Source organism: Drosophila guanche, unplaced genomic scaffold (genome assembly GCF_900245975.1).
Source record: "Drosophila guanche unplaced genomic scaffold, DGUA_6, whole genome shotgun sequence".
Taxonomy (NCBI): Eukaryota; Metazoa; Arthropoda; class Insecta; order Diptera; family Drosophilidae; genus Drosophila; species Drosophila guanche.
In genome coordinates this window covers 17,238,218-17,260,978 of record NW_022995743.1, presented here as the reverse complement: position 1 = coordinate 17,260,978, position 22,761 = coordinate 17,238,218, and the positions used below count along the sequence as shown (strand labels likewise).

General features: G+C 46.5%; 2 protein-coding genes across 15 annotated transcripts; one reads left to right on the top strand and one right to left on the bottom strand.

The window, feature by feature from the left end:
• Nucleotides 1–195: 195 nt before the first annotated feature.
• Nucleotides 196–6,084, bottom strand: LOC117588131 (putative cyclin-dependent serine/threonine-protein kinase DDB_G0272797/DDB_G0274007). Its single transcript, XM_034279216.1, has 3 exons — nucleotides 5,811–6,084; nucleotides 1,420–1,881; nucleotides 196–1,356 (listed from the first exon to the last, which is right to left on the bottom strand). Exons 1-3 carry the CDS (start codon nucleotides 5,813–5,815, stop codon nucleotides 516–518), a joined length of 1,308 nt encoding a protein of 435 aa, XP_034135107.1. The 5' UTR covers nucleotides 5,816–6,084; the 3' UTR covers nucleotides 196–515.
• Nucleotides 6,085–11,814: 5,730 nt separating this feature from the next.
• On the top strand, nucleotides 11,815–18,121 carry LOC117588151. 14 transcript variants are annotated; one of them, XM_034279353.1, is made up of 3 exons: nucleotides 11,815–11,916; nucleotides 11,992–12,028; nucleotides 17,473–18,121. In XM_034279353.1, the coding sequence occupies exons 1-3, from the start codon at nucleotides 11,854–11,856 to the stop codon at nucleotides 17,922–17,924; spliced, it is 552 nt and encodes a 183-aa protein (XP_034135244.1). In that variant the 5' UTR covers nucleotides 11,815–11,853; the 3' UTR covers nucleotides 17,925–18,121. The 14 variants fall into 14 exon arrangements, with proteins under 14 accessions (XP_034135244.1, XP_034135253.1, XP_034135201.1 ...); XM_034279362.1 differs by having other exon boundaries at nucleotides 11,860–11,920; XM_034279310.1 differs by lacking the exons at nucleotides 11,815–11,916; nucleotides 11,992–12,028 and adding exons at nucleotides 12,195–12,292; nucleotides 12,351–12,453.
• The last annotated feature ends 4,640 nt before the right edge of the window (nucleotides 18,122–22,761 follow it).

The following is a 22,761-nucleotide window of genomic DNA, read 5'->3' as shown; positions in this document are numbered from 1 at the left end:
TGCAACACTTTCTAGGTCTCTCAAATTAGTGTCAAATTGATGTGGGCTATACAAATTGTAGCAAGTCTTTTGACTTAGTTAATCATAACCTCCTTATCGGCCCCAAGAACGTGGTGGCCGAGGGCTCCAAGAGCCAGGCGATGCATCTGTTTAACGCCGACCAGTACATGGATAAATAGATATACAATGAGCAGCTAACTTAAATGTGGCTTCCTTTATTAACGAATTGAGTTAGAAGGCGGATTCTTCTAGCAGGACATTAAATATTACAAATAGGTACACAAAACTCGCGCTATGATTTTTGGGCTGACAAGGGGAGGCCGTCGCATGGAGTGTGCCAGCTACTTCCTTGACAGCAGAGACAGAGAGCAGGAGCGGGAGCACAGCTTAAAGCTAATAGAGAGTAGACCCCAAAACTGGCGTGGGAGGGAGGAGAAATGTACACAATTGGTGGATTCCAGGGCATGGACAGGGGAAGGGGAGGGTGTGGAACGACAAGACTGTTTGCTCACTCCTCACTTCCTGCGCTCGTAGAGGTACTCATCCTCGTAGTACCTAGGCGTTGTGGCAATGAACACCTGCGGTCGGCGCTGCTGCAGCGAGATGTTAATCTCCTCGGGCGTGCGGAAGACCTGCTGATGCTGCTGCTGCTGCTGCAGATGCTGCAGCTGTGGAGCGGCAGTGAAGAAGCGGTACGGCGCCGGCGTTACGGTGGGCGCCAATGTCTGGGGCCGCTGCTGGTGCAACTGCAATTGGGGGTGGTGCAGCTGATGCAACTGTAATTGTGGCTGGATAGTGGTCGTGGGCTGGGGCTTGCGATAGGCCAGGGTGGTCGGTTGCGGTTGTGGTTGGTGTCGGATCTGTGTGGGATGTGCCTGCTGCTGCTGCTGCTGCTGCTGTTGATACTGGACACGGACTTGAGGTTCCTGCTGATGCTGAATCTGGGGCTGCTGATAGGCGATCACTTGACGGTGTTGCTGCTGTTGGGGTTGCTGTTGCTGATGATGCTGCTGCTGCTGCTGGTGCTGTGTTCGTGGCCTGGGCGCCGCCGGCAACTCCTCCTCCTCGTCGTCGTAGCGCTCGTGCTCATAGTAGTTATCGGGGAAGTAGCGCTCCGAGTAGCGGAGAGTCACGTTGGGCTTGCTCTGGTGCTCCTGCAGGTTGATGGGCTTGTACAGGTAGTCGTTGACGATGTGGTACTTGGAGGACTGCTTGCAGATGTTGTCGTGAGAGGGTGGCATGCAGATCAGGTGGATCTGGTGGAAGGTGAATCCCTCTGGGCAAATCCACGAGTGTTTCTGGCTCTCCTGGCAGTAGTGGAACACCTCGCAGCTCAGCGACTCGTCCGCGTAGTAGCTAAAAACAGGGATAAGTGAGCATCACCTTGAGCGACCGACCCATTGATAGGTGCTGTCTTACCCAGAGTTCCTGTCCGTGCAGCTGAAGGATGACTTGCTTAGTAGCGTGGAGAGACGGTCGGGCTCCTCGATCTCCTCCTCCTCCTCCTCGCTCTCCTCGCTCAGCGGCTTCTTTTGTAGCTGTTGCTTCAGGTAGTTGTTCTGCTGCTTGGTATTACGATTGATGTACACTTGGCGAGGCGCCTCCTCCTGATCCTCCTCACTGTACTCATACTGCTGGCGCTGCTGCTGCTGCTGGTGGTGTTGCTGTTGTTGCTGCCTGTAGGCCAGATGCGTCTGGGCTTGCGTCTCAAAGTCGTCCTCCTCCTCGGCGCCGCTGGCGTTCACGTCCAGCGAACGGGCCGAGAACCCCTTTGGCTGAGCTGTGGTGGCCGTGGCCGAAGGTGCTCCTGTGGCGGCTCCATCCACAGTGGCCCACAGGCCGGTGGCAACCGACAGGACTAGTAGCAGGGCTGGGTGTGTGCTGCAAGAGAAACAAAGCCATAAAATGAGTCAATCCCAAGTCATTCCACCTATAGACACGTAGACAGGCACTTTATGATATGGGAAACTCTGTGGCAAGCAGACAATCAAGAAAGAAGACCCACAAAAAACGCGGGAAAATATTTTTGCGAACCTTTTTCTTGTTTCTCTTGACTCGCATATGCCGCCAAATTGCAACCAAAGCCCCATCGGATCGTCATTGGCATCGGCATCTGCAGCAGCCCAGCGACCAGTTATGCAAGACCAGACCAGGCCAGAAAACTTGTTATAAGGTAACAGCAAGTCCCAGTGCCAGTCCCAGTCCCGTACCGTCCCAACTCATCCCGTCCACCATGAAGATGCCACAGAGGCTGAGAAGCCAACGAGGAAGGTTTGGCTTTGGAAGCCATAGAAGACGGAATGCACTTGGCAAAGTTCCATGCATCCATCGAAAGCTTCAAAGAACAGTCTGGACAGAGGATAGAGTGGGAGAAGGAAAATCCTTTTTGCTTGGTACATCCATCGGGACGATGATCTGTGCTATAGCTGATATACCCTCTTCAAGGGAGTACAATAAAGATGCTCAACTTGCCATTTAATCGAGACCCACTCTCTCACACACACACACACACAGATCACGGATCACAGACAACTTGGCTGAATGTCAACTGCTACTCATACGCATAATCTCTGAGAGGCATTCCTGTCCGATCGATGGTGCTGGTCAGTCAGTCCAATTAGCTAACGTTACGTGCCCGTGCCTGCCTCTAATTGAGGCCGTAACTTGGAAAGCCGGAGTAACAGTCACAAATAGTTGAGCAAAGTGAAATAAATGTGGCAATAAAAGCAAAAGTCCGAGCCAAACTTTTACTTTTCCTGCCAATCGAATGTCTCGTCGAATGGATAAGTGGACTCAACCGTGCTGGCCGCTGGCCGCTGGCTCTGACTTTGAATCTTTACATCTCCATCGCGCTTAATTGGGGCAAGTTAATAAAGTTTGACCTGCATGAGGGCTGAAAAGAGTTTGATGTTCCAGACATGGAGTTTCCCAGCTGCGCTGCCATTTTCAGTTTCATTTGCAGTTTTATTTGCAGTTTCAGTTGCAGTTGCAGTGGGATGGATGCACCTTTGAACTTTAGGCAGCCTCTGGCTGAAGATGTGCAGCCTACCACCGCTTGTTGCATTGTCACTGTCAACGAACCTTTTGCGAAATGTGCCTGGGAATCACTCCATGTTCACGTTCAGCGCCAGAGACTGTGCTTTCTTCTCACACCTGCCCCACATGCAAAGAGTGCTCCCCCCCACTATCATTGCCATTCCGATCATTCCACCTATGGCTGCTGCTCTACATGTGGGGCACTGCTCGGGGCTCAGCACTCTCACTGGCAATCGCAGTCGCAGTCGCATTCGTAATCTGCGTTGCATGGCATGGCCAGTCCAGCCAGTCTGTCTGCCATAAATGGTGCATTAGTTGCATGTCTCGGGATCTGACTCTCTACCTCTACCTCTAGCTCTAGCTCCAGATGGAGACTTTATCGTACTGCCATTACATCACAGCTTCACAGCCAGGCGGCAGAGACGATGCGTTGATGGTTTACGTTCAGTACCCCTACTGCCCCCAGTACTGCTCGACCACCTTTCAGCCACTTCTGGCATAAGACCACAAGACAAGCAGAGAGTTGGTTTCGTTACACATTACATGCTCCTATTCGTACTCGTACTCGAGACTGACTTGATTTTGCTCTGCCGCAGACTTTTCTTGCGTATGAATCTGGTGCTGAATTGTATCTCTTACGAGCCACCATGTGGGCTCGGACTATATTTGCTTTTGATTTTCTTAAATGTTGGGTGTGCGTCATGTTAGATGGACATTTTTGGGGTGACATAAGCAATAAGCAACTCTTACGACAGAGAGTGCAGCAGAGTGCGCCACAGCATCAGGCATTTTGATGCGTTTTTTATGGGTTATTATCAGATTGGATGAATGCCACTTTAGATTCCTGTTCTTCCCTTATTTTGCATATGTATGTTTAATCCCTGGAGTACGAGTGCGAGTACGAGCTGTTACAATTCCAAATCTAGCTCTTTTAAGCATTTTATTTACTTACTTTAACTAGTCGAGTTTGTTGCTCGAGTCTATTGTTTTCTCTGCATTCACCACTGAGACCTTAATTAAACGCAAGCTCGTTAACAGCCCTCCCGAAGCCATTAAACTGTGTGTATTTCTGTGTGCACTGCTTTAATTTCGTTTTTTTCACTTTTTCCCAACTTAAATCTTTTTGTAACAAATTAAACTCTGCTAATGTGCGTGCAGTTAAGGAGGTGAGGTGGATTTTTAATGTGCTGGAATTTTACGATTGGCTGATTTCGGGGCATCTAAATAATGTGCCCCACAATTGCTCGGGGAAATGGATTTTATGTTTCTTTTCTCTCGTACTCCACTCCAATCTCTGTCTTCGCTTATCTTTTGATTTTTCGTTTATAATTTTCACAAATTTGTAACCGTTTTGGGGCTGACCTTCGCCATGCCTGGGCACTGCTTAGGGGGAGGGAGTAGGAGTGTGTGTGTGCTTGTGTATGTGTGTATGTTGTGTGTGATGTTTGATGACATAACAGTCAAAGTGCCATTGGGATCCCATCCAAGCAAAAGTACAAGACATTCCAGTACAGCAGAATTTCCATTCAAAGCACACATTTAATGCTAACCTTTTATGTTTCAGTTCGTTGATACATATTTATGTACATTTGTACATACATATTTTTCTGTGTCAGATCGACATGTGTATAGAGGACTCAGAGATTGCCGCCACTTTCAGATGGTCATGATACCCTCAAAGGCTAATAGCCAGAAGGCAGTTGCTGGGACTAGGTGGCTTTGGGGCGTGGCATGGCACGCTTGGGCAATTGCGCATGTCTGTGCGTAACTGAAATTCCAAACGCTGACATATTGCGTATACGCCCCGTGCATTTGATACAATTGCCGTTCATATTCGTCGTTGCTTATGTAACCCATGCGTATGAGTAATCCACACTACGTTTTAGAAAGGACAAGTCCCCGATTATGTGAGGCAATTTATTGTGGAGATTGTGATCTATATCTCCATCTCTCTCTCTCCCTGTATCCCTCTCTCTCTGTGTCTCTGTTCAGAGGCGTGACCAGGTCCAATCGATTCCTAATCGATTGATCTACTTTGGCTGTGATTAATTCAGTCCGACAGCTGCCGTTGCTGCCCGGCCTGGACATCGGATGGCTTACCACAAAAGCAAACACAAATTTTTGGCCATAAACTCCCCCTGCCTTCGATTAGGTAATGGGCTTAGGCTTATCCCCCCTGGTGTAGTATTGAGGAACTGATGAACTGGTGGAGCAGCAGCTGCCACTACTACCAGCGTCTAGTGACGGTACTTGGCTGTCTGAAAGAACTGTCAGTGCCACAGGCGGGCAAGAGACCAACGAAAACAAAAACTAAAACTCCCACGCCAACACAGAGACAGCAACAGAGACAGAGACAGAGACGGAGACGGAGGCAGACTTTGGTGGAGGAAAACGAACCCAAGAGACACGCTCCAAGTACGAGTCGAGTATCGTATCTGCTTCTGTTGCAGTAGAAGTTGCATTTGGCTGTGACTCGTATGTATGTTGCTCGATTTTGAAATCTTTCAAAAGAATATTTCGTGGTTGGTTGCCAAGCAACACAAAACGGGGCTGAGAGAACGAATCGAGTCCCAGAGACTCAAACAGACAGAAATATACTCAGACAGAAGTCAAACAATACCAAAATGTTAATTATTGGTTGAGGTTTCGGCACGAATTTGTGGGTCTCTGGTCCGCAGGGCCAGTCCAGGCCCAGGCCCAGGCCCAGATTCGGGTCTCGGCCTATGATTCATTGCCGTCTGAGGGTCTGAGGGTGGGGATGGGGGTACACTTACTGCATTCTGTGGCAGACGCCTCGTAGTTAGGTATCCAAATAATGTGCTTGTCCTTTGGGCAATATCCTCTTGTGGGCTGGATAAAACGTAACACTGCACTCACTTCTCGTTCACTCGATGTTCGGTCTCGAGTGGGCGTTCTTGGGGTTCGATCAGAGGAGTCTAGTGTTTTTCTTTCGAGTTGTATATTTAACACTGAGTTGCGCTTGGGCAGCACTTTTCTTGCTGTTAGCGGATTGCTAACGGTTCGCTCGTCTAGCTCAAACAACTAAGTGAATGACTTTCTTTGGCTGGTTAATGCTTTATACCAAAAAGTCGCCGCCACACTCGGCCGAAGCCAACCGCCCAACAGATCGGGCCCCAAGAGCATGTTTTTCTCTCTCTATTATTTCTCTCTCTCTCTCTCTCTCTCTCTCGAGCTCTCTTGACAACCGCCAAGGGGTGTGAACAGGAAGGTAAGGTGGTTCGCCACTCGTATGCATATGTGTGTGTAGAGTGGTGAGCGGGGAGAACCTTTTACTAATATATCTTGCTCACTGCCCCCTCCCTCCCCCATCTATCTTTCTAGCGGAGAGGGGCTCAAAAATTGTATTCGAATTGAAACTTTTGAGTGGAATTTCCTTCGCCGCCGTCAAGTTCGTTGCCGAAGTCTTTTGTTTTGGTGTTTGTTGGTTTCGTTTCTAGAACTGTATGTCTGTCTCTGTGTCCGTGTCTGCGCCTGTCCATTAGTCATAATCCAATTGATATTACTCATGCCATGTAGCAGCATAATTGAATGCTCAGTTCTTCAAACTTTCGTGCAATTGTACATGTATAAAACTAACTGCTGCACTCTACAATTTTGCATTTGCAACCATTGGTATTGGTATTGGAATTGGATGGGTCCCTAACTGGCTGGCAGTTAGAAGCCACTGCCTAGATATGTACGTACATAGTGTAATTAACATTTTCACCGCTGATTTTCTCAGCCTTCGCGGCGCATTTTGCATGTTTGCCAGATACGATACGATACGATACGAGACGATGCGATACGATGCCAAGTAAATGAAAATAAAAATCACTTGCGCCGGTTTCTGCAACGAGGCTGCGATGCTCCCACAACGCTGAGGCAGACCACAGAAACCTGTGCGGCAACTCATCCATCGAACGAAATGCTAAAAGCTAACCCAGGCACACAGTACAACACAGTACAAAGATATACACCGATACTCGCACACCAATGCATTTGTTTAGCTAATATGAATTAATTTACAATACTGCAAACGCCTACAAGTGCTGTGGGGAGGGGAGGGAGATGCGCGGGACGACGCCTCCGATGCTGACGCCTCCGTCTGTTGAACTTTTGCGTTTCTGTGCCGTTGCTGCTGTTGCACTTGCATCTGCATCTGCCTCTCGCATCTCCACTTGTATCTGTATCTGTATCTGTATCTGTTTCTGCATATTTTTCGGCGGGCAGCATTCAAGCATTGCAACTGCTTGGCCTGGCGTTCAATGTCTGGACACTGACCGCACCATTATCTCAACATACACACACACACACACACACACACTCAAACATACACACAAACATACACACACACATACATATATAAATATAAATTTCAAATAAATATATATTTATATATTTGGCAATGCATGCAAAGAAGCGTAACGCAAAGAAAGTGCAACTTGTTGCTCTGCTTGTGGCTGCTGCTGTTTTGGAAAAGTGTTTGGGGCCCCAATCCCCGTGCCCGTACCCGTCCCAGTCCCCGGCACTGGTGAAGTGTTGAAGTGACTTGCTCTGCCCAACAGGTGATATAACAAGTTCACATAATTTTCTGGCTTTTCTTTTGGCGTTTTTATTTGATTTTTCTTTTTCTTTACTCCACCCGTCGTCATATTACACATTTTGCAGCTGTCGAGTATGCACAGTCGCGGCAAACAACTTCACGACTCTGATGGATAATTGCAGGCGGCAGCTAATCACAATCGGTCCCTTCCCAGACTCGACTAGAGCCAGCCTTATAATGCATAATTAATAAATGTTTTGATGGATTCAGTCAGCAGCGTAACCAGCCTCAGCCCCTAGGAGAGCTAGCCAATACAGACCCTTCCTCCACTCGGCCACTTGAAACTTTTGCTGACAAATGTCTCCCCAATGTCGCTGACTCCACGCCCCGCCTTCAGCTACTATTGTCCCATAATAGCACAGGTAAAAATTCATTACACGAACTAACTGGCCAACTGGCTATCTGGCTAACTGGCCGACCATTATGCAAAGTCCAAGTCCATTCCGATCCACGCCAGAGCCATGCCAAAGTCATGGCATAGCCATTTCAGCGCAGCACGTTTCGAGGAAGTTGATTGTCACAAAGGCCTCTCATAATCATAACTGTGTTTACTGCCACAGCCTGTCCGCCTGTCCGCCTGCCCGTCTGCCCATCCCATCGACTTCGACAGCATTAACAACCGGCGCGACGGTCAGGTTCATTGGGGGAAATTATGGGCATTGCAGACACAGCCAAAGTGGCAAAAAGTAAACCTCAAATCGCACTTGTCCATTTCCTTTCTTCAGCGGGGGGAGAGAGCGCTCTTAAAATTCCAAAACAACCCGCAAGTTTCTCCCAGTATTGCGATCATTTTCGCTGCAATTGAGAATCGGCCAGGTGCACTCTGGACCCTGATCCGCCCAAGAAATCAAAATAAAGCAACATAAAAGAGACAGACAGAGGCAGTAAGGGAATGGGAATGGGAATGGGAATGGAGAAATGTTTCCCATCCACTGCGATACGATGGCTGGCCTCTCTTTTGTTTATTAACTAATTAGCCCGAATGCTTAATGCTCCACATACTTTCCGTCCGTCTGTCAGGTTATGTCAGGGTTTTCCCTCGTGCCGATCTCTCAATTGTGGGCATTTCGCAAGAATCTCGCCAGTACGCCTCTGTCTTGATGGATGAAAAAGCGAAAGTGAGTCTGCCTAGCTGCCTGGCCACCTCCGATCCGCTAAGCTAACGAAACGTTCTAATTGGCCACGTCATTCGCGGGCTTTGAAGTTCAAGGCCGCGCTCGAAGAGTGGCGAATCGAAATAAATTTCAACCAAAGTTCTCTGGGCGTTGTTTCAGTGCTCCGTCCATTAATGATCACTAGCGGTAGTGGGATCTGTTTTAGATTAGCAATTCGCTCAATTCGGGCATACATATGGGCAAATTAAGTGATTTTTGGACATACTCTTCTGATAGAAAGGTGGCATTGAAGGATACATGTGTTTGGGAATGTTTCTCATACTCCGATTGAAAAGGGTAGCTACAAATCGGCTTTAAATAGAAAATGTGAGGGTTTTTAAGAGTTAATTGGGCACACATTAGCGCCGAGTGTGCTTCAAGTTATTTAATTGATGATTAAAAGAGTCAGCAGTACCAGCATCAACAGCAACAGCCAGCACACCCACACCCACACCCACAATTAGCCATTCAGATTTATTCACTTCACATTCACATCATAATCATCATTTATGCAGTCAACAATGGGCCAGTTTTAGATCATAGGAGCCACATTCAAGCCGGAACTTGTGCGCTACATGATTTGTAAGTTTTAACTTGATTGTTTTTATTTTTTTTATGCGCATTAACATCAAATTAAATTGGATCCGTGCCTTTAACGTCTCTATAAGAAGTCTGTGCAGGGAATCGGAACAGTTAAGTTTCGGCTTTGGTTTCACTTCTGGGAAGGAAGTGACTCTGAACTTGACATTGAGGTGCGTGCCGTCCCGCCGGCCAAAGAAATGTAAATTTCTGACCGTTCTCACGAGCGAGTGAACCGAAAGGAAGGAAGTCAAAGTGGCGGCCAGGTGGCACATGGTTTCAACTGTAGTTGCAACTGACATCCGCAGATCTGTTTATGAGTAATTCAATTGAAATCAATTCAAATCAATTGCAATGCCCCCGCTTACAAATTACCAATCCACGCCACCTAAGGCAACAAAGAAAATGGTGAGGGGGAAAAAACCCATAGCCCCCCTTAAAGCAAGCAAACCAAATCCGCTTTTGTCCAATTGTTGCGCACTTGAAGCATGAAGCGTGCCCGTCAAGTTGGAGGTGGAGCAGCACCTGACGGACTGTTGGACTGATGGACTTCGATGCACTCCTCCGACATGGACAGTCCGATTGGGCATGGCTGACTGCTCTAACGGGCTCTGGTGGTCTGGCGGTGGTGGCGGCTACTTCGGGCGTTGCCAATCCCATGGAACGCCACAAAAGAAATGCTGACTCGCACACCAACGTGGAGGCTGAAGTTTGGGCTGAGGCTTGGGCTGGGGCAGGGGCTTCAGATGAGGCTGGGTCTGCGGCTGATTCGGGGCTAACGGGCTCATTAATTTCAGTTCAAGGCATCTTTACGTAAACTCGCTCGTTCCGTTGCCGATTTGTAACAATAAAATAAACTTGAAGTGTAGACGCGAGAGGAAAAAAACGCGCAACCATTCCAACTACAAGTAAATTCGCAATTTTGTTACAATTTTCATTGTCTTGGGTGCAGTTCAAGTCCGAATCCAAATCTGAATCCAAATCCAAGCCCTGCCATTGCCACGGTGCCAGCCCCAGCCTCCTCGGCCACTCCCAGGGCAACTATTAATTATCACAATTCAGCAAAAGTCTGTTTGTTTTCGGGTCTGACCGCCCTATAATTACCCAAGCGGTTCGCTTTAATTGCCTTAGATTTATTTTAAATGGGTCAGGTCAGACGTTAGCAGTACGAATGCTGCTATGAACTTGAAATTTCTGAGTGTTAAACTTAACCCACTCGACTACAATGCAAGGGTACAGTGGCACACGAAAAGCAATGCCAATTTCGAGCAACAGTTACATACAACAGAGTCCGTGGTTTGTACCCTTAGAATCCCTTATAATTCCCCAGATGAATAACTACAAGTCGGTAGATCTGTTGAGGATGGATTGCTTTATTATATCAACATACAAAATAAACTATATTTTCTGTCCAATTCCTATAGCAGGTACTCTACAAATTGCTATTGTAAGCGGCTCTTTATACCCGGTACTCGAAGGGTAAATATTGTACTTGTGCACAAAGTATGTAACACACAGAAGGAAACGTTTCCGACCCCATAAAGTATATATATTCTTGATCAGCATCAGTAGCCGAGTCGATTAAGCCACGTCCGCCCCCGCAAAAGGGCGAAAACCTTCCAAATCTACAATTTTGAAGATAAAAGAAGTCTAAAAACGCCATTCCGTAGGGAATGACCAAATTGCGATACGATTGGATCATTAATTTAGCCACAATGAAGATATTAACTGCGAGTCTGCAGTGTGTGGGTCTAGGGAAGATGGTGTTAGATGTGTTGTAGACGTAGATGACAGATGAAGAAAAAATGTTAAATTTGACAAAACACCGCTAAGGTGCAGATGTAGTACTGAGTGCCGGGTATAAAAGTTGTGACGCGTAAGAAGCGTCTCACACGTCCCTTCTCGTTTTATTTTCGAAAGGTCAAAAAATATAAGAAACAATAAGCAAGAAACTTGTTGAGCCGCATAAACTTCAAAACTTTAGTTATGTATAGAAATGATTTGGTGATTGGTACCTACGATTATTACCGGTGATTCCCATTCGGTAACACTTAACTTGCTTGAACACAATGTCTTGACTACGAATCAGATTGAATCATTTCAATCAGAGGATTGATTTGGCAGCGTAGAGATTTTCATTCACGTGTAAATATATTCCTGGTCAACATCAGCAGCTTGGACGACACGTATCCGCCTTTATATTTATTTATCCCATCTGATTTCCTTTGCCATGGCATAACCCACACATAAGGGTGTCCCTCTCTAAACATTGCTGATTGGTTTCAAAATATTTTTAACCGATAAGTCAATAGTCTGTGAACCACACAACGATTACAAATCCGTCCTAACCTTATCGCATTATTGTACAAAAGGTAGCACCAGCTTGGACTCTGTCTTGGTTCGGCATGGGAGAGAGTTTTCAGTTGGCAATCCGTGTTCATATGAATCGGCGGAACCACCGGGACTACCCTAACCGCGAACATGTCAGTGGCCCTCTATTCGTGCCTGCTGTTTCTGGGCCTGGGCATTGGCATATTCATCAAGGTATGTAAGTTGGCTTACAGTTAGCAGAGGAGAAAGATTATATATATGTATGTACATGTATATTTTCTATTGCAGATTGTGTTAATGGCCACCAGGAGGGTACTAGGCAGAGGTAAGATTTATTTAAACATATTTAATTTGTATGGTTTGCCGATGGTTTGCCTCTAATTTGAAGAGGGATAGATAAGATAAGGATATGGGCAATGGGCAATGGGCAATGGGCAATGGGGGGGCTGATTGGGAGCTTAGTCAGTTGTCAAAAAGCACTTGTTGTGCACAGACTTGCAGTTGGTCAGGAATAGGAATATAAATAGGAATGGGTGCGGAATACAGCTCTTTCTCCATATTGATCTTGGTCATCATTCTGATCATAGTCGTGAGTACTCGTTTCAAAGCCACCCGTGTAGACGCCTCTATAGGACTCTCAATTGCAGTTCCTTGTCAATGCTTACAACAAGATCAAGCGAGCTGGAAGTGAGGAGACTTCGAGAGAGAGCCCGTCTAGGAGGCAAGCTGATCCAAGAATCAGAAGTACTGGTAAGCGGTCCACATTTAAAAAACAAAACAAAACAAAATAAGGAGAGTTGATAGTGGCTATCAGAGCACAGCACATGCCTGATTACAAGCCTCCTGATTGCCTTATATGGCCCACACCACACCATAAGTTGGCTATAATTAGACATCTGATTTGCTTATCTGGTCACCCGAATTACGAAAGTTTCGCGACAGCCAGGTGATGCAAGGCATTTATCCCATCCCTCTTTATCTCTCTGTTTATCGGGGCTTTATCAGAGACACTCTGGATGGTGTGGGTCAGGTGCTTGTGTCCCCGCAGCTCTAGACTCATTTGCATTGCCACATTGCTCAGGTAAAGGCTGACGCTGAAATGTCTTTCGTGGAGTACTACTATTTCATATCCTTCCTGCTCATTTTCTTCATTCTGTTGCGGGTAAGTGGATCTCTGCTGCGGGATGAAACTCATGTGTGCATATTTACATACGTATCATTGGTTTTTCTCTCAAGGCCTACGTTTGTCCCACGCACAACTGGAAGTGTCTGTGCTGCCTTGCCTACGGCCGGGAGTCGGGTGAGTTAACCCCTTTCTACCCCTCTCCAAGCAACCCATCATCGGTTTGTCTAAACGTATGTTTGTGCAAATGAAAAATTGAAAGTCTGCCAACGAAATTCCTCAGTTGTATCCAATGTTCACGGAATTCTGGTTCTTTGCCATTTTACTTTCGATTGTCCTTTGGCTGGTTGGACGGGTAAGTTTGCTGATCCCATCCCAGCAGGAGCTTCGTTCTCTCTCTCTCTCTCTCTCTCACTCTCTCTCTCTGTCAATCCATTGTCCCACTTTTCCCTCCATGCCATCCCCCTAGGAGTGCTATATGTTCGTTAAACTAAAAGTCGAGGAATGGAATATTCAGGTGTACGAGCGCATCCTGCGCGAGGAGATGATGCTGCGGCTGGCCATCGAGGGTAAGCAAGTCCACACCCAAAAGCTTGCCCAGCCCCAAAAAGCTCTCCCTGCCGATAAGATATCTCTTAGGGGGGTCAATGTTCGTATCAATATCAGCGATAAGCATAAAGAAATTATTACCACACTTGTTTGGCATTCTACGCCGTATTTAGCCACCAACTCAGATTCCGTTCGGTTCGATTAACAATCGGCTGCCCGCAAAAATGCAACTGATAGACGTGTTCTACATCTGCCTCCTGATCCTCCTGGTATCCTTTGTGAGTTTAAGTTCAGCTCCCAATCTCTACTGTTCATCTCTATCGTAACCAACCAATCTATTTGCTCCGACAGCTCTGCTACAAAAGCAAGGCGAAGCAGAACTCGATGCTGCGAGACAACTCTGTGACGGAAGGTGTGTACCAGTGCGAGTGTGTAAGGAAATCGATAGGGGCATAGATAGCAATGATAGATGGCAATGCTGATAGAGTAGAGCTCCTCGAGTGCTAAAATATCTGTTCACATACCATTAATCACAGGCTTGTCCGTACCGTGATAAGGGTTGTTTTGCTTTGGGCTTTGACTTTTTTTCGTGTGATTAGGAGGCAGTTACTGTTTACACTTCTGCCTCTACGGCAAGGCTGGAAGGCTCACTCGTACCCGCTCCTTGTCTTGACTCCGATGATTAGTTGCAATGGTACTTTACGTGAGTGTTTGCCTGGGATGGTTCCTCATAGTCATCATTGTGGCCGTGCTCGTGCATGTAAGTTGCTCCAGGAATCCCGGAATTTCTATTCCTGTTCCTATGCGCACCAACCCCAGTGATTGATCTTCGCCGTTGCAGGTGTGTTGTCTGTGCGCCCGCCACAAGAGTCAACCTACACGGCAGCAGGGTAGGACACGTTACCGTGGTCCTGGTCCGGATCCTGGTGCTGGTGCTGGCCCAGTCCGAGTGCTGCAGAGCTATCGAATCGATCCGCCAGGAGCCAGTACGGCAGACAGAGGTGAGGACTAAGCTCGGGCAACCGATTCATCATCATTCGCAACGACAATCGTTGAGTCAGCTGAGTCCCAGATAAGGTTATCTATCATTCGTTGCTTATTGTTAGAGGGGCAACAGCAGAAGCAAAAGCAGAGACCCGCAGAATTTCGTTCGATTCAAAAGCAGTTCATGCAGATGGCACGTAAGGGTTCAGTCTCAGTGTCAGTCTCTGAGTACCATCGATCCGATATTGTAGCCGATGGACAGATATCCACTGCCGTTTGTCTAACATGTCCGATCAACTCCATTATTTCGAGCTCGGGATTTTGCTTGTCATCTTCGTTTTAATCGTCTACCTCCCGTTGCGAGTAAGTCTTGGACTCAGAATTAAGTGTGTGAGTGAGTGAATGAGTGAATCCTCAACTTGTTCTAGAAATATGTGGCCCGGAAATGCAGCCAACCGAGGCCGGCACCTGTCAGTACGCCCATGAGCAGGTTCAGTGCATCATACCCATCGTCGTCGCTCAGTTGGACAGGTGAGCATGGGCATAGAGGTATTCTGTCGTGGCATTGAATTAAACTTCCCATATGCCCCATTGTCGGGGGGTTGTGATTTTCCGGCAAACCCGAACATTAGTTTTGTGCTCCACTACGCTGGCTCTGAATTAATTAGCGATTGTGTTGATGGCTTCCGCACTCTCTGCCATTTACCAGTTATCTGCCAGATACTCGCATTGTGGATACCATTTTCCAGGGCTGTCTGTGTGCACTCGTATATTTTACGCATTTCGTCACATGAAATGGCAATAGAACATGGCAGAACAGAAACAAAAACAGACAGCCCAGAGTATCTTATCAGACACATGGCGATACACGGCATTGCTTATCAGGCGGACGGCCCTTGACGCACCTGCAATCCCCGCTGCCAGCGCTCCCCGCCAGTCGCTGATAAGTCTTGGCCAGAGGCGGCTCGATTGCGGCCAGAATGGAGGATGAACAGTTGCCCAAAGGCCTCTCTATGGAGCGAATATCATTCACAGAGGAGCACACAATTACCTACGTGTATACCCGATCCAGGTCCCGCTCCGCTCGCGAAAATCGGTGCGAAAATGCCGGCCGTTGCGCCCTACCTAGTTTTCTTCTTTCTCGCCTTCATATCCTGTGCCGTGACCTTCTGTTGCCTACGCTTCTGCATGTGGGCATGCTACGAGGCGTGGAGGACCGGACCGGAGCCGGGCCGGCGTAGAGCCCGTACTCGACGCGGTAGGTTGACAGAATTCCTGGATCACTCCTACATCCCCGTGAACAGTATGGTCAAGGGGGTAGGGTAAGGTGTTCGAGTGCGATAGCCCCCGGTTGAGGCAATTGACTTGGCCAATCAATACTTCAATAACTTGGCTTCCTTGGCCCCGATAAGATTAGTTCAACGCTCGCTCAGAAGACTGCTCTGCTCAGTATTGGCTGGTTACTCAAGTGCTTCGATTGTGTGTGGTTTAGACACTGAAATGGATCTGTTCATCGTCTATGTGGGAGCCTTCTTTGTGCTTTTCCTGGTGATGCCCATAGTCTACTTCTTGATGCAGGTATTAACCCGCTCCCGGATGTGCCATGCCTCCTCTTACGTTCTCGTCTGATATTCCCTCAAAGTTCCTGCTCTGGTTCATTCTGAACAAATGCTGTGGGTCGAATCCTCCCCAGCGATCTCAGGACCAACGTCATCGTCGCCCCCGCCGTCGCGTTGCCAACATTGGTATGTATTTGTCGTCTGAGCGTGTCCCGGTCCCGGTCCCGGTCCCGGTCCCTGTCCCGATTGCTGCCCATAAATCAATAAAACCCTGAAGTGTTACTTGATAAGCCTCCCTGTCCCGCGATTAGCTCTGTTATTGCTTCGCTGAATCGCCTTACAGACATTGCGAATTGGGAGGGATGGAGTTAGTCTCTCGGCGAGTTTCTTTCAAAATGGAAGCGGGCCCAGTGATTACGTTTTTCATCCTCCTGGCCATCGGGTTTGTGGCCTATGCCGTGCTGCAGGTGATACTCTACCTCCTTCTCCCCTTTCCTCGATTCCCTTGATAAATGTTCCATTATTTTGACTTTAAGTGCGCAGTCATATGCATCGCCAAGAGGTTTTGTTCTGCTCGCGTACGGAGTGGTACCTCCAGCCGAAGGATCGAAGGGATGGCCATGTCCTCTGCACCCTGTAAGTTTCTCTAGGAGTGGCTCTGTGCAGACATTTTGTAGTTTATGGCGGGTAGTCATCGCGGGGTTATATATGGCGGGAGTTTTATCGTTCCCGTACGTGCGGGCTGCACACAACATGGCGCATAATCTAATCGGGCGATTATCAATGGCCGCGCAGTGCCAAACTGGAAACTAGAAAACTCTATGGCCGTTCAAGTAGAAACCAGTGCTTGTTGGGGATGTAGTCCGGCTTTGGTCAGTAGGCAATCGAAGTGCTCCCAATACGAGTATGTACGCTCCCATCATGGACTGGAACTCATCTGACTTTGGTATCCATGTGGCCATCTACCTAGCTCTCATTGTATTCTTCTTCTGCCTGCTCCCTATCGCCTGCTATTATGTGCGCATCGAGAGTCGAACGCTGGCAAAGATCTGCCCACCACGACGACGACGACAGCAGCAGCAGCAACGACACAGGAATCAGCGATATGACATTGGAAATGGTAACGTGTGCCAAATGTGTGGGACTGTGTGGGGGTTTATCTAATCGCTGTTAGCTGGTTAACGCTGGAGCGGCGGTGTGGGGCGATTATTTTGGCAATAGAACTTCAGCTACAGCCGCAGAATGACTTTGACATCTAATTTAATTGTGACGCTCGGTTTTGTGTTTGCCATATTTCTAATAGGCCAACTGATATACGTAATTATCCATTCATTGCTCGAGGCCCGAGGCTCGCTCGGAGGGAGAGAGTCAAGTAACAATGGGCCCGTAATTGATTTATTTTCGATTTCGTTTTGTTTTGATTTGATAGTTGGCAAAGCGCATGCACGACTCCGTGGCACAGAACCGACGACTGCGCCAGCTTGGTACACTCTCGCTGATCGTGTGGAGCGATATGGACTGTCGTATTAATTGTTATTTCCTCATCTCTTTCAGACCGCCAGGGCAATGCGTTGAACGCTTCGGAGGAGCGGCCGCATAACCGCTATGGCGATATATTCTTCATCGAGCCGAGCAGCGAGGAGTCGGCACGCATTCGCAGCCAGCTGGAAAAGGACGACAAGGAGCTGCCCAGCTATGACGAGGTGATGCGTATGTGTAACCTGACAACGCCAACGGCGGCCGCTGCGGCGTCACACTCGCCCTCGGCTGTCCCCAGCCCCATTGGGATAGCGGCTTTGCCAGCTCCGCCATATTCGGAGTCTGATCCGCATGCCGATGCTGCGGCGATGGCGGTGTCGGTGGCTGCGACACCACTCACAGTCATCACGATGGAGCCGGAACCCTCGACATCGCATGCCGCGCAGAGCCCAACAACAACAACCACCACCCTCGTCCGCGGTGCCCCTCTGACCCTACCGAACATGGCATCCAATACGGAAGTTTGATTGGCGACTGCCTGCTGCATTTTCGGACCGGGCTACTCTGGGCCACACAGATTTCCATTTGTGTGTGCTTTTCATTTCAGAAATAAGCATGTGTGATTTTATTAGATATATCTTAAGTACATATTTAGGCGCTAGTTTAAGTTTGGCTTATTGTAAATACATATTAATACAATCTAGGCTGAAATACATTTTTTAAGGTACAAACAGATGAAACAGTTTAACACGAACACGCGCTCAATTGAGTTATAGATAGCATCTATCGACCTATCACTCCACAAGCCTAATGGAATGGCCGTCTGAACGATTAACATACTGCTTATAGAAGTTTCGGGAGAGCCTGGAACTTGCGGGGTTAGTGTCTGTGATTCCATTTATGCCGAAAAGTAGATTTTCAACACAAATCCATATATCTCACGCTTTTCACTGAACAAGGTTGTCTCTGTCCGATGAAGTTTTTGAAGTTTAGTGTCATACGACCATAATTACCAGCAACATTGTCACGGAATAAGCTACATTTAGTACCCTTGGAGATACCGAAAATGTATCTACGTCGGTTATAGTACATGTGTATATATATAAAATGTAAAATGTATGTAAAGGTTAAAAGCATGTCAGTATAAGACAAAGTCATTGTTTAAAAGCAGCTGGTAAAATTGAACTTTCATATTAAGTATAGCAAATAGGGTACACAAGTGCCCATAATATACTACTTTAGCCCATACTAAAATTATAGTTTTAGCGCGGAGACTCCTCACTAGCTAGTTTTATCAAATAGAACATACAATTCGAGGAAATTAGTGAAGAATACGTTTTATGTAAGTATGAACGTATATTATATTTGGTATATCTCTGTGGGATTTCGGTGCTCATATTGAAACCAAAAAATGAGGAGAGGATCTTGCTGACCTAATCCTCTCTTTGGCATGTGATGGCAAGGTATGGCAAGCAGGTAAAAAAGGTCGAGCTTTTGTTAGGCTCCCACCTTTTTCGCACCGGTTGAAAGGATCCCTAATAGTGCGTGCGAGAGCTTCTGACAGGAGAGGATTTCCCTGGAGAATTTCCATCACGTAGGGTTAAAAACGCCGGTGTAAATTACCTGGCGCCACTGAAATTTTTGTGACCTATTTACCTGTTGTCGACACCTTAGTTTTTGATACAAATTTCGCAGCATGAAAGCTCCCTTGCTTTGTTAAGGGAATTTGAAAAGTTTCTTCCTTTGCGAAGGGACAACTAATGAATAACTAAATATAAAATAAAATATATTAATATTTGACTATACATTTGTGGACTGATATGGTATTTATTTATTTATGTATTTTCAATTAAGAATTAACTGCCAATTATGGACAGCGGTACGAATCAATGTAATATGCGTGTACTTGAGCGGCAGCGCCGCGGCAGAGCCTTGTCCTATGCAAGATAGATAATAAATAATAGATGGAGGGAACTGTAAAATCTATCTGTCCCAAAAGCGACGGTGTAAAGAGGTCCACTAATTTTAGCCAATATCGGTATAGTGGTAATAGTCTGTCAGAGTCCCAGTTCAGATTTCTAAGGCGAATATCATAAATTGTTTTGGAGCGGATTCAATAAGAAAGTGTTACTTCTTGTATTGAGGACTTCACAAAGAAGAACAACACTCCAAAATCGGGCGTACCAACGAGACGTACCGCGTTTTAGTGCTTAATAAACGCTAGGACTCCCTTTGCTTTGTTAACCGCTGAAGCAATATGGCTATTAAAACATAGCTTGTGATCGAAAATAACTCCGAATTATTTGATGTCGAGATCGATCCAGAACATGGTGTCCTAGAGAATAGGAGACAAAATCTGGTGCACGGGGTGAAAAGCCATAGGCTTGCACTTAGTATGGTTAAAGAAAAATAGATTATTCGAACACTCGTATATTCCACCGACTGCGGATGTCTTAATATACGAGTCTAATAACCTTGTGCCCATGTCACGAGATGACTTTATTGATGTCTTATTAGACATGTCCCTGTCTCAAATCAACCATGTTAACAAGAAGGGACGTGTGAGACGCTTCTTACGCGTCACAACTTGTATACCCGGTACTCAGTACTACATCTGTACCTTAGCGGTTTTTGTCAAATTTTACATTTTTTCTTCAACTGTCATCTACATCTACAACACTTCTCACGCAAGCACACTCCCTTAGGGTGCCAGCCTCCCCTAGAGACACACAGTGCAGAGCCACTGCAGAGACGCGTCAGAAGCCGAGGCAGAGGTATGGCAGAGGCAGAGGCCGCATAATGCAGAAGTGCAGCGCCCGCACACAAACAAAAAAAACAAATATAAGCTGTGGGAGGGGGTGGGTTAAAATTCGGATGAGGCATCGGCAGGGGGAGGGCAGAGGCAGGGGCCGAGTGAAGCAGAAGCAGAGTGTGAATGAGAGAATGTGAAAAGAACAAGAAAAGCTGCGGGACAGGGTGGGTTTAGCCACTGGAAATTAATTTCTCCATTGTGGCTATAATAATGATCCAATCGGATCCCAATTTGGTGATCTGATAGATATGGCCATTCCCTACGGAATGGCGTTTTTAGTTTTTTTTTATCTTCAAAATTGTAGGTTTGGTAGGTTTTCGCCCTTTTGCCGGGGTGGAAGGGGGCGTTGCTCATTTTTTAAATACACTGGTTTCAGTGTGAGCATACAGCAGTCTGGATCCAAAATTTGGTGGCTCTAGCTCTTATAGTCTTTGAGAACTAGCCGACAAACAAGACGGACAGACGGACAGACGGACCGACAGACATGGCTCTATCGACTCGGCTATTGATGCTGATCAAGAATCTATATACTTTATGGGGTCGGAAACGCTTACGATAATACACAAAAAGGAATATTGAATTTATTACGACACAGAGTGCGAGTGCTCTTTCGGCCCCTCATACTTGTACTTATGATAGTCTCGCAAATAAGATCTAAGTGCGTCCTCTCTGAACAGCCCGAAGCATGCAGGGCATTGCTTTGTTTCGATCCACTCACCTGCAGCTTTCCATCACCCAAATTTAGCATGTGATATCTATTTGGAAAGCGAAATTCACGCATTATAAACAAGTATAAATGAATTGATGAATGATGATGAATTATGTATTTATGAAGCTTATCTTAAGTCAAACCTTGGTGCATTGGTGCATCAGTTGCTTTGGTCATTCTTTTCGCGTTGTTAACATGGGTCGCAAGCGTAATTGTGTGTCGCGTAATTTTTTTACTTTTAACAATGAAAGTAATATTTCGGAGTGCAAACTGTGTAAAGCGTGTTTCAAAGGAACAGTTTCATTTGTAACAGCAGCACCACAAAGAATATGCAAGCGAATTGGCGGATAAGAAGAGTGAAAGTCCAGAAAAACAAGTTAAATTTTCAGTGACGATGTGCCCAAGTAAGGTGAAGGATGCATGCGTTGATCTCGTGACCGCTCAAGAAATGCAGTTTTCCGTACTCAATTCAGAGAGCTTCGAAGTTCTTTCAAGCCAGATTTTTAGTGGCCTGAAAATGCCTGCAGTTACGTCAAAAAAAGTTATTGGCTTGGTAGATGCAAAGTACGAGAAAATAAAATTAGAAATCATGGCAACATTGACGGACCGAGTGCTATGCCTGAAAATGGACACAGCCACTAGGCTGAATCGGGGCATTACTTCGGAGGTGATATTTGTGTGAAGACGCTCGGACTAATTGAGCTTAAAGAATCCCAAACATCTGAAAATGTTTGTGGCCATGTTGAAAGTATTTTAAATACATTCAATATAAGAAAAGAGCAAATATACCAATATATATAACAACAGACAATGGCCGCAACATGATAAAGGCAGTGGAGCTATTAAGTGATTGTTCGCCATCAGTAGATGACAGTGGAGAGTTGGATTTATCAGATGAGCAATTGGATGACGAGGCACTGTTAAGGGACGCCAATATATTCTCAATATCGTCAGTAAAATGTGCTGTACATACACTGCAGCTCGCTGTCAAAGATTTCTACAAACACGTAGATTCCCTTGCCTTTATTGAGAAAGCTCGGAAAGTTGTTAAGATTCTAAGAACACCGGCATACAGGTGAGTGTTGCATTCCACTTTTTTATATTGCAACTAATCAATTTGGATTTTGTAAGGTCTCTAATATCAGCTAACTCATTGCCAAGACCGCAATTGGATGTTTCTACTCGCTGAAACTCCACATTTACAATGCTCAATACATTGATGAAATTCGAGGACTTTTGCTACGAGCACTTAAGCAGTCCCGTTATTCTTACTTCATCTGATTGGAATGAAATTAAGAATCTCGTGAGCTTATTAGAGCCTGTGTTCGCCGCAACGCTTAAATTGCAGAGTATGGACGGACGGACAGACGGACAGACAGACATGGCTCTATCGACTCGGCGATTGATGCTGATCAAGAATATATATACTTGAAGATATATATACTCCAAGAGTAAATAGGGTATATTGTATTTGTGTGGAATAACGGTTGTATGTAACGCACAGAAGGAAGCGTTTCCGACCCCATAAAGTATATATATTGTTGGCGAATATACACTTGACGAAAGTGGCGATGTTTCCCTAGGGTGGGCCTCTGTTGGCGACCACTAAAATACGCGTCAGTCGCGTCACGGCAGCCCAGAAGCATCGCCGTCAGAGTAGGAGCGGGAAACATGGCAGAAAGAAAATGCTTTAACATTTGTTCTCGGGTACTCCGATGGCACTTCAGAGACACAGTGGTGATGGTGAGAGCAAGAAAAAGCGAAAGAGCGGCAGAGTAATTGAAGTGCCTTTGCTCTTAGCGGCGGGTTAACGAAAGGTTACCCGAAAAGCAACCCGTTGAAG